Source organism: Pleurodeles waltl, chromosome 3_2 (genome assembly GCF_031143425.1).
Source record: "Pleurodeles waltl isolate 20211129_DDA chromosome 3_2, aPleWal1.hap1.20221129, whole genome shotgun sequence".
Lineage (NCBI taxonomy): Eukaryota > Metazoa > Chordata > Amphibia > Caudata > Salamandridae > Pleurodeles > Pleurodeles waltl.
This window is the reverse complement of record NC_090441.1, coordinates 222519552-222531631: the sequence shown is the minus strand read 5'-3', so window position 1 is coordinate 222531631 and position 12080 is coordinate 222519552. Positions and strand designations below refer to the sequence as shown.

Here is a 12080-nt window from a genome sequence, read left to right as displayed (position 1 = left end):
GGTTGTCAGCAGCAGCAGCCTCTTCAGCCTAAGCTGCTAGAAACACCTCTTCTACACTAATAATGGATAACTGGACCTGGCACAAGGTGTAAGTACCTCTGGTACCCACTACAAGCCAGGCAAGCCTCCTACACAAGGGAATTGTATGGGTGTCCCAGTGTGCCAATGAGAATTGGTAAAATTAGTCACTAGCCTGCAGTGACAAATTTAGAAAGCAGAGAGAGCATACACACTGAGGTTCTGGTTAGCAGAGCCTCAGTGATACAGTTAGGCACCACACAGGGAACACATACAGGGCATACTTTATGAGCACTGGGGTCCTGGCTAGCAGGATCCCAGTGACACAGTCAAAAACAAACATACACTCAAGTAAAAATGGGGGCAACATGCCAGGCAAGATGGTACTTTCCTACACCAGGCCTCTTTAAAACTGCATTCACGCTGCAATGGTAGGCTTGGGACATGTTTTGGTGGGCTATTTAAGTGGGTAGCACTATGAGTGCCGCATATGAGTATATGTTATGCAACTGTACAATGGACTAATGAGTAAATATGCCTATTAGGTATATTCCACTAAAACCATGTTTAGGGGAGTGAGCACAAGCACTTTATCACGGGATAACAGTTGTAAAGTGCACAAAGTCCTGAGACCATCAAAAACAAAATCCAGCAAAAAGTGATTGTAAGTAGCCACATTTCGGGGGGAAGACTACCCCAAGGCTGACAAGTCTACCGCACATTTACTATAACTCACAAACACGAAACATCTTTGTCCACTCACATGCAGAACATGAGGTATTGAGTTCTTAGGTAAAGGCATGATACAGCGATCGCTTTCCTCATACAACAAGGTAATGGAGAGCACGGGTGAGCCCATAATAATCTCAGTTTATGGTTATCCAGTCCTGTGACTGACAGTGCCAGGCTGTCTCTGTTCTCAGACTCCCCTGCCACCTTCTCGCCTAAGGGCTCTCAGCCTGAATATGCACTTAGCAGAGGCCCCCTGAAAGAGCAGTCTGGGTACCATAGGGTCCCTGGAATATCATTCTGGGTACCAGAGGTCCCTTTGAAGAATCAATCTGTGTACCATAGGTCCCCTGGAGGATCAGTCTGGGTACCAGAGGCCCCCTGGCTGGAGGATCAGTCTGGATACCAGAAGCCACCTGAAAGTGCAGTCTGGGTACCAGGGGCCCCTCTGGAGTATCAGTCTGGGTACCAGCAACCCCTCTAAAGAATCAGTCTGCATACCAGGGGTCCCCTGAGGTATCAGTCTGGGTAACAAAGGCCCTCTGAAGTATCAATCTAGGTAGTAGGGGTCCCCTGGAGGATCACTCTGGGTACCACGGGCCCCCTGGAGGATCAGTCTGGTAATTGAGGTCCTCTGAAGGATCAGTCTTGGTACCTTCCATTGTCCATTTAGCTCAATTCAGATGTAATTTACCCATGAATGCTGTACCTGGGGATCTCCTTTGGAGCCCCTGATCAACCTCTGCTGAACCTGTTACCTTTACATAGGAAGCCATTTCACATTACCAGTAAATCAAATATGCCAATCATGGATAAACCAATCAACAGTCCAATTTGCACAGAGAGCATATGCACTTTAGCACTGCTTAGCAGTGGTAAAGTGCCCAGAGTCCTAAAACCAACAAAAACTGGTCAGAAAAATTAGGAAGAAGGATGCAAAAAGATTGGGGATGACCCTGCAAAAAGGGCCAGGTGCAACAATGATCTTATTCCCTTCAAAGCTTTGGCTGTATTAGTGTCTGTCTTGATTAGGACATGCTTGTCTGGAGTTAATCAGGTGAGATTCTAGGCTCTCATTATTGCCTCCCAGTCCCTTGAGTTGGAGGATCTTTGACTCCACATTAGAGACCAGAAACATTTGATTTGCCGAAGACCCAACCAGGCTCCCCAACCAGTCAGACTTCCATCTGTGGTAATCACTACAGATGGTGGATGAGAAAACCAGAACCTTTTCCGTATGTTCTTGCTGATCAAACACCATGGAAGCTCCGCCTTTATCCCCTGACTCATTGTAACTGTCTTGTTGAGATATAAAGCAAAGTCAGAGACTACTTTTTTCAGCAGAAACCTCATTATTTGATGAAGAGGGAATCTCACCTAAGGCACAAGAAATACAGGGGCAACCAAATCTCCTTAGAATTGCATGCAAGACACTACTCTTGGAAAACTTTGAGACATTATGTTTTCTATATGAGAATGAAACTATTGAAGTCTACTTTTTTTCAATGTCACAATACCCAGAGCTTTTTGGAATCTGGTTCCTATGAAGGACAAATCCTGCGAAGAGGAGTCGTTCACTAGAAAACCGTGGTCCTGTAAGACTCTGAGCACTTTTCCTATATGAAAAATGATAATGTCCTCTGATGCTGTTTGAATTGAACAGTCATAATATGGAAGTACACATATTCCCTCCCGATAGAGGATGGAGACCAGGTGAGGCAGCACTTTCATGAATACCCTTGGCGAGGATTTTAAACCAAAGGGGAGCATCCTGAACTAGAAGCACTCAACTTCTGTGGCAAATCTTAGAAATGTTTGCTGAGATTGTCTGATTGGAACATGTAGATAGGTGTCTTGCAAATCTATTGATGTAAGAAAACTGCCCTTGTTCACTAAAGAAATTATTGATTGCAGAATCACCATGTAAAAGTGCACAGTGCTGACCCAATTATGTATCCACTTTAAGTCTAACACTGGTTTGAAAGTCCCTGATAATTTCTTGGTCAGGATAAAAATTGAATACACTCCTTTGCCTCGTTCTTCATTCGGGACCTACACTATTGCAGCTTTGTCTAGTAAAGACTGTACCCCTTTTAGAAGGGCCTTACTTTTCATATTGTTCTTTGGCATTTGGGATACGATTAACACACTCCCAGATCTGTAGAAAGATGTGGATCCGTGCTCTCAGAGGGTTCCTGCAAGATCCAGCATTTCAGGACTTCATCTTATAATTTGTCCCTGTGTGCTTAGAGAATTCACCCTTGGTTTACAGTTTTCTTGGCTGAAACTTCTTCTTTTAATCAGACCTATATTTATAATTTCTCTTGGGTGTAGATCTTGATGTGTAGCTCCAGGCCTTGTGGTAAGACGAAGGTGTTTCGCGTTGGTGTGGAAGTGCATGCTTGTGATTATTAAATGCCTCAGTAGTCGTGCTATCAAGCCGAGGTCCAAATAGTATTTTGCCATTGAATTAAATCTTTAAGAGATCAGTTTTATCTGATGCGTCTGGTTTCCAGTCTTGTTTTCATAAATTCCCTTGCGCTGAAGCCACAGACCCATCTGCCATTGCTGTAGTCTTGATTATGTCCAATGACATGTCAGACAATAATTTGGATTGTTGTTACATTACCAGTAACAAGTAAGCACAACCCATACCTTTCTTTTTGGCTTCTGATAACTTATCAAAGCCTTTAACTGTAGACTGCACCACATAAGTGTGTTGTAATATAGTTTCTTGTGATGTAGATAAATTAGTCATAATTAGGGGTAAAGGATAATCTATATAGTAGTGGGAATATAATAGTTGGTCAGAAGTTCCATGTTATTAGAATTGGTATGTTCTGCTCCCTTTTGTTGGAGATGGAACATTCAGACAGTTGAAGGCTGGAGGTTGAATAGAATGTAGAGAGACTGGAGAAGCTGTGAGGTGAAGCTGAACAAAAAGGCTGTATGGAGGGCATGAAGAATTGAAGCAGTGGAGATGAAAATAAAGTCTGAAGCTTGAAGAAAAGAACCCGGTATTCGACTTTATATCACTGGTACTACTTCAATTAAGCCATCTTCAACTCTGCACTTAACCACGTAGACGTTTCAAATTCCTAATCATCTTTCTTAACAGTATTGAACATTTTGCAGCGGTGACACTAACAAGCACTGCTTGTTAGATTTCACCTTATCAGATTGACACCTCTTCGTAGTTACTGCATGTGTACGGCTTGTCAGCGTTAGCAGACACTGGGTGTTGAGACTCTCAACAGACCATCTGTAATTTTCTTTCACTCGTGTACAACAGGCGCGTTTAAGTTCGAGACGGAACGGCTTTCAGGAATGGAACATCACAGCCTTCACATGAGTGTGTTTACTGCCGGTACGGCTTGTCAGCGTTAGCAGACACTGGGTTGAAACTCTCAACAGATTATCTTTAATTTTCTTTCACTTGCGTGCAACAGCGCATGTTTAAGTTTCCTGACGGAACGGCTTTCAAGGGATCGAACGTCACAGCTCCAGCAGGGTCAGGAACATTTACCTCAGGCAATTCAAACGAACCTAGCGTTCAGCTCGCCTGTGAAGAATTGCGCTGACAGGCACAGCTTGGAACATTCTTTGGAAAATTCCCTCGGCAAAGGAAACATTTAAGCGCTTATTTAACCATAACGGATGACCTGTCAACGATCACGCTGACAGGCACAGCCTTGCTTAGAACTAAATAAACATTTTCCAACATAACGAGTTGTCTGTCAATGGTTACGCTGACAGGCACAGCTTGAACTGAACACTTAAATTCAGTGTAAACTTAATTTACAGTTTAAAGAAAAACACTGCTTACCTATCTGAATATCACACTTGTATGTATACTTAGAAATGCATGATGGGAATTTTTTTCTGATATGGTCTTTCCCCTTATTCAATACTAATAGCTTTCCACTAATCCTTCATAAACACTAGTTTAGTTCTAAAGTACGATTCTCATGATATAATGCTATCGGAAGAAGTGTAGATTGTAATCTAAGGTTTTAATTGAATGTAATTTGAAATTTACTTCAGGGAATGTTTTAATTGAATGTAATTAGAAATTTTCTTCAGAGAATTTGACTGTAATTAATATTGCAATGACGGCTGCGGGTATGTCCCAACCAATCCCTTTCTTAAATGAAATGGGTGAACCGAATGTTCAGTGGAAGGATTGGATAAAAAAATGTGAATTGTACCTAATTGCTATAGAGGGGGATAAATTGAATCCTATCAGAAAGCAACATATTTTACTACACAATCTGGGGACACATGGCAGGAAAATATATGAATCTCTACCAGAACCACATATTCCTGACGGTCAAGCTCAAGATGAATATATTACTACATATTTAAAGTTGGAAAAACAATTTGGAGACAGAGTTAATGTAGTATTAGAACAACATAATTTTTTTTTCCGCAGTCAAGGAAAGCACAAAAGTGTAACTAATTATATTGCTGCGCTAAGAGGTTTAAGTTCATTATGTGATTTTGGGGACCTTAATGATTCTTTTATACGTGATCAATTAGTTTGATGCACTAATAATATCAAGATACAAGAGAAACTATTACAAAGGCAGCCTAATTTGCCACAACCTATAGAAATAGCAAAATCCATTGAGCACACCGCAATATGCCTGCAAGAAATCAGGTCTCCACCTTCGGAGGACCATATAAATGAAATCACAGACAACGCAATGGAGGATAAGATTCTCAAGGTTAAAAGTGGTAAAAACCTGCTTCAAAAGTATAGTAATACAAGAGCTAATTTAACATGCTTCCGCTGGAAAGGTTTACGTAGTGGAGGAAGGCTCCAGTTTGCTGGGATGGCAGCATCAAAGGGAGCTGGGAATAAAATTGGACCCAAACAATCCAGAGCAGGTATTAAGTATTGACACGTCTGATCCAAATTAACTTGTCGTCCAAGAATTTCGGAAATGCTTTGTGAAAAACTATGTCTTTTAAAAAAAATTCAACATAAAATCAAACTTAAACCCAATGCCAAACCTATAGTGCACAAAACCAGGCCCATTCCGCACCTACTTAAAAATGCAGTTAAGAAAGAACTGGAGAGATTGGAAACTCTAGGGATCATACAGCCTATTGAATGTTCGGAGTGGTTGGCTCCCATAGTTATTGCTAAAAAAAAATAATTGCAATGACATTAGGATCTGTGTGGATTTGGGTGACTTAAATAAGAATATTTGGGTTGAAAGATATCCCCTGCCCAGGATCCACGAGATATTAAGCACTATGGGTGAAGCAGCATGCTTTTCAGTGCTTGATCTTTCAAGTGCCTATCACCAGGTAGAATTGCATCCAGAATCCAAATGTCTTATGGCATTCACCACCCCTTTGGGCTCCTTTATGTTTAATAGGATGCCTTTTGGGCTTGCATCAGTGGCTGCTGTATTTCAAAAAATCATGCAGAGTATTTTAGGAGATGTCCCCAAAACCCTCTGTTTTCAGGATGACATTCTAATTTATGGAGCCACGGAGGAGGAACACAACAATAATCTAAGAAATGTCTTTAACAAATTGAAAACAGCAGGACTCACTTTAAAGAAGGAGAAATGCCAAATTGCCGTGAATTCAGTGGAGTATCTAGGGCAAATCATTTCTAAATACGGTTTCAACCCCTAGTGGATGCTGTGAAGAAAGCTGAAGCCCCAAAAAATAAAGATGAACTGAGGTCATTTCTTGGTCTTGCCGAGTTCATGGCAAAGTATGTAAAAAACTTTTCTGCAATCTCATTTGATCTCAGGGAGTTACTAAAAAATCACGTACCCTACAAATGGTCAGAACATTTAAAGAAATTAAACTACCCATAGTGAGGGCACCTTATCTTTGTAATTTCGACCATAAGAGAAAAACTATTCTAACTACTGATGCCAGTAAATTAGGTTTAGTTGCGACTTTATCCCAAATCATAGATGGCAAAGAGAGAATAGTAGATTTTGCGTCTAAAGCCTTAAGCAAAGCAGAAGCTAATTATTCAGTCACTGAAAGAGAGGCTTTGGCGTGTTACTAGGCATTAAACACTTTAAATTTTTCTTGCGGGGTACACAGTTTAATTTGCCCACTGATCATAAACCTCTGGTGTATGTGTTCTCCACTAAAGGGTCCTACAATAGCACTCCAAGAATTGCTCTTCTTAGGTCTAGAAAACTTTTGTTTTAAAGTTGATTATCTACCTGGCAATAGAAATACTGCAGCTGATATTTTATTTAGGGTCCCGTTAGATATCAAGGAAGACTTTGAAATTGCTGAACATCCCATTTTGTTAATTAACATACCTGCGATTAGTAATGATGAATGGAGGTCAGCATGTCAACAAGATGAAACCTTATCCCTTTTGAGAGTAAAAGCCAAGGAAGGGTGGCCATTAGTTAAGAAAGATCTTGAGTAAATCATCAATAAATTCTGGGAAGTAAGATTACATATTAATGAAAATGAAGATTTTGTGCTCAGGAATGATACAATCACACCTCCTCAGAGTTTAAAACACAAAATCATTACACTTGCCCATGAAGGTCACTTAGGTAGAAGTAGAAGCCTCACCAAAGCCAGAGTCAGAGAAAGGTTTTGGTTCCCTAACATGGATTCCATGATTGAAAATGAAGTCAAAGGATGCTCCATCTGTGCGTTAAGCGACAAAACTAAAATAATTCACAAAGCCCCCATCTCTCCAGTTCAGATTCCTGATAAACCTTGGGTAAAGTTAGCTTTAGACATTATCGGTCCTCTCAATTACACTGGACTATCCAAAAGGTTTGTATTAGTACTTGTTGATTATCAATTACATTGGATAACTACTAAATTTGTTAATCAAATAACTACTGATTCAGTTATTAACTTTCTCAAGGACATCTTTGCTGTGGAAGGTATCCCAGAAACTCTTATCACTGACAATGGGGTTCAATTAACTTCTACGATGATGAAACAATTCCTTGACTCCATTGGCGTAAAACATCTTACCAGTGCTCTATATTGTCCTAGAGCTAATGGACTGGCAGAAAGAGCCAATCACATGCTCAAAGATTGTATTCAGCTAGTTAGTATCAATCGTTTGAATGCGATCAGAGATATGCTATGGGCCTATCACACCACTCCAAATTCGGTCACAAAAATATCCCCTTTTTCAGCATTAAAGGGCAGGAAACCATGCACAAAGTGCTTTCCATCATGGCTAGGTGGGGAGGGGAAAGAAGTGAACACTCGATTCCACATACTAGACTCAGAGTATCTGTACACCAAGAAAAGTATAAAAATAGATATGATATTAAACATGGTGTAAAACAGCAACATTAGAAAGTAGGGGATCAAGTATATGTAAGGAAACCTATGGAAAGTACAAGGTCAGGTATGAAAGAAACCAAATTCATGGGTCCCTTCGGTATTATTAAGGTGAAAAACAATGTAGTTGTTTTGGAAAATGGCCAATGTTGGAGGATGGATAAAATAGTGAAGCAACTGTCAGCAGAAACTGAGGAGAACCTGTGTTAGAGATCCAGATGGAGAGAGGCATCGCAAAACTCGACACTAAGGGATCTCCATAGAACATCAAATAACCGTCGTAGAAGGCCTCCAACATGGCTCAAGGACTGTAAGATTACTAATTGATAACTGTCACACTTTGAGGAGGTAAAGCTTACCTCTTAAAAACTATGTGGAAATGGTATTTGTAATAAACTTGTATATAATGTATGCCTATCCACAAAAATAAGCATAATTCAACTTCATTGTAAGGGGAAGATGTGTTGTAATATAGTTTCTTGTAATGTAGATAAAGTAGTCATAATTAGGGGTAAAGGATAATCTATATAGTAGTGGGAATATAATAGTTTGTCAGAAGTTCCATGTTATTAGAATTGGTATGTTCTGCTCCCCTTTGTTGCAGATGGAACATTCAGACAGTTGAAGGCTGGAGGTTGAATAGAATGTAGAGAGACTGGAGAAGCTGTGAGGTGAAGGTGAACAAAAAGGCTGTATGGAGGGCATGAAGAATTAAAGCAGTGGAGATGAAAATAAAGTCTGAAGCTTGAAGAAAAGAACTCGGTATTCAACTTTATATCAAAGTGTTTTAGTGCCCACCCTTAAAAACAAATTCTTTGCTGACAAATCCTTTCTCAAAGTTGAATCTACTTTCTTATCTGCGGCCTCAGTTGGATCAAATCCTCAGGATTCAGTCACCTTGTTCCAATTAAGGTTGACAGAATGGTGTCCTCCTTAATGGAATGAGGTAATGCATCATTTGAGTGTTCCATCATGTACAGTTCCTACACAAACCTTGGAATTGGATCCATATCCAGTTCCTTCTATTCAGACAAGACCAGGTCCCTAGTCTTGCTGTGGAAAGGCATTGCAAGAGATGGTGGCCTGACATATTGTCAGAACAATACCCCCCCTTGGAATGAAGGGAGTCCTACATTTTCTCCCACATGAGCCATGGTGTGAGCCATGTCTTCCCTTCGAATTAAGTTCCCAGATATTGTTAAAGGATAACAGCATCAGAGTGTGATGCTGAGGACACCTTGGTATTTTAGCTCTCAACCTTTTTGTCTTCCGTCCTGGCTTGGCTGCCACATCATTCTTTGCATCTCTCCAATTTTCATGAGAGCAGAAGTCACTGAATGAGGGGATCTCACTCTTGCTCTCCTTGCTGAAATTGGTTCCTTGTCCTCTGGTGAAGTAGATAAGACATGCTTTCCCTTTGCAAGTCTTTTACTCTCCGTATACACAAATGACCCAGGAAGTAGAAAATATGCAGGCTTAAACACCCTTATGAGGCAGACAAGGTTAACAAATTATATTGCTGTCTCCCTATAAACCAATGAGGCAGGGGAAGGAACTCATCCAATTATTTCAATAGCCTCTGAAACCCTCAAAACTGATACATTTGTATTACTTTGCCCCTCTAGGCTTTTACCTTCTGTCAACAGTTGCACTGCCTTCTGTGATCTCTGTAGCATGCACGGGGGTGATGCCTCCCTTCAGCCTAGATGGTGGAGGCCCAGCAACACATGAGCCAACCAGACCCTGTTATGGCTGCTACAGAGGATCAGACACCTTTTTGCAGCGCAGTGAGTTTAGATGCCTTATCCCTTGTCGCCTGCCCCACAGACATCACACCCGGGATCCTCTTTCCATAGATAGTCACTCCAACAATTCCAAATACACGCCATGAGACCCCCTTCATCAGCAGGCATGGGTGTCTCTTGAGACAACAAAGAAGGGAAGGAGTGGTGGGGGAGGAGCATTTCTGCTAAAGGTTCTAGAGTGTGTGATGTCTACAGAGGCAAGACTGCCTCATATCATCATGAATTGAAACAAGGGAGAGACTTTCCTCTCTAACCCCTTCCTAACCAGGAAACTCTTAATGTGGCATTACTGCCACATGCAGGATGTGCAGAGGAAGTAAACCCCAAAACACAGTGGGGATTTAGTTGATAGTTGTTCTCCAATGTCTTTGCACTGTTGATAAAAAAAAATCACAATGACTTGCCAGAGTGTGCCTGGGAACAAGAGACTGTTGCAGGTGTCAAGGTGTTACTAAACACTGCATTATCCATAATACACAAACAGTCTCAAAAGAGCCAACTTGTTTACTTTGAATATCCAAACTAGTTATGCAATTCAGGGCTGTCCCTAGAGCATTTGCTGATGCTGGCTGAACCATTCACCTCATCACCCCTTCTCCTGCATGCACACACTCACACAGACACACACAAACACACCTAAACACACGCACACACATACACACACACATACACAGACACTCTCAAACATACCTAAACACATGCACACAAATACACACACACAGGCATGTGAGCAAAACACTACACAATACTAATTACCATACAATGTATGCTCTGGGGCCTTTTACAATAATCATAATTAGGCACAGACATGTTGAAAGAACCTATAGGTATCATTTCCATCTATACATTGCCTCTGAGTCAGATGCACTATATACTGTCATAATTAAGGACCACTTAATATGATTCCGTGCAGAGCACAGGCTAACACTCTGTGAATGTTTCCCAGTATGTATGATGAGCTGTAGTTTTCTGTGCTAATGCCTGCAGCACTTACAGAACTGGAGACAAACTACTCTGGTCTATATAAAGATAATCTGCAATCTAGACATGCATGGGCCTCTGTGGTCTCTGTGAATATCAGCATGTAGGGTAATTACAGAGAGCAAACCTAGCTACAGGGCTACTGAGGACTGTGCATGAAGGCAGGCAGTACAGGTTATCATGGGATACAAGTTAAAGGGTCACTTGTAGAATCACACCCAGTGCTGAGACTGCTGGAGGTATTCATACTGGAAATCAAGACGTTTCTTAAAGAAGTGGAGGAGTCATGGTGCTAGACAGGTCCAGGATTGACCTGTGTGTTCTCCAGCTCTTCAGTGAATCTGGCAGCCATGTGCTGGAATCTCTTCAGTGGTACCAGATCTATCTGTGGGACACTGGCAAGTGGACTACTACCACCATCAGGGGTGGTGATCACCAAATGCCTGCGTAGCTGTTCTAAAGACAGCTTCCTACAGAAATGTCTTAATTCTTTGCAGAAGTGAGAGTTGGTACCAGGATGCCTGTGTTAGTGTAGCTGCTGTCTATGGGTTGGATGAAAATATGTGAGGTTTCTTAGAGGAAAGACAGTCTAGAACACACATCTGTAGTTATTGCTGTCAGTTATTGTTTGTTGTAATCTTTCACTTTGCATCTTGCATCAAATATGTGCTTTCTACTATTAGATCCTTCCTTTTCTTGAGCAAAGATAAATTTATTCCACTTCCATTGCATATCTTACCTGTGCAGGTCACCCCAGCATCCCCTCCTGTAGGACAGGTGTTGTGCTCCCAGCCTTGCTGTGGGCACTCCCATAGAGCAGCCTCATCTCCTGTGCATTGAACATTACTCATTAAAACAGGCAGAGAGCTCTTTCCAAATGTTGGGTTGTACTCATGTTGTTGTACTGAAATACATCCAAGCTGCCTGCAGACCACTGAAGCATCCTTCAGATCCCAGGAGTCATCACACACAGTCCCCCAGACTCCATTGTGTTTGACCTCCACTCTCCCGGAGCAGACAGAGGTGCTGTTCACCAACCGGACCTCATCAGGACCTAGAAACAGCAGGATGGGGAAGAGATGTCAAGCAACAGCTGCAAAACAGGCAATGTCTCAACATTTTACTTTTGTCTGAAAGGTTCTTTATTTGTGCACAATTAATCAAAATCATTGCAAATCATCATGTAAAGCAATCCATATACGGTAGGAATATAGCAATACAAATATCTAACAAAAGTAACAG

General features: G+C 41.3%; 1 protein-coding gene across 1 annotated transcript in view; it reads right to left on the bottom strand.

Annotated features, from left to right (window-relative positions):
- Positions 1–12080, bottom strand: part of LOC138286786 (CD5 antigen-like) — an 800618-nt gene that overhangs the window by 228727 nt on the left and 559811 nt on the right. The window contains exon 4 of the mRNA XM_069227284.1: positions 11578–11892. Within this exon, the coding sequence (XP_069083385.1) occupies positions 11578–11892 (315 nt within the window). The remainder of the gene's footprint in view (positions 1–11577; positions 11893–12080) is intronic.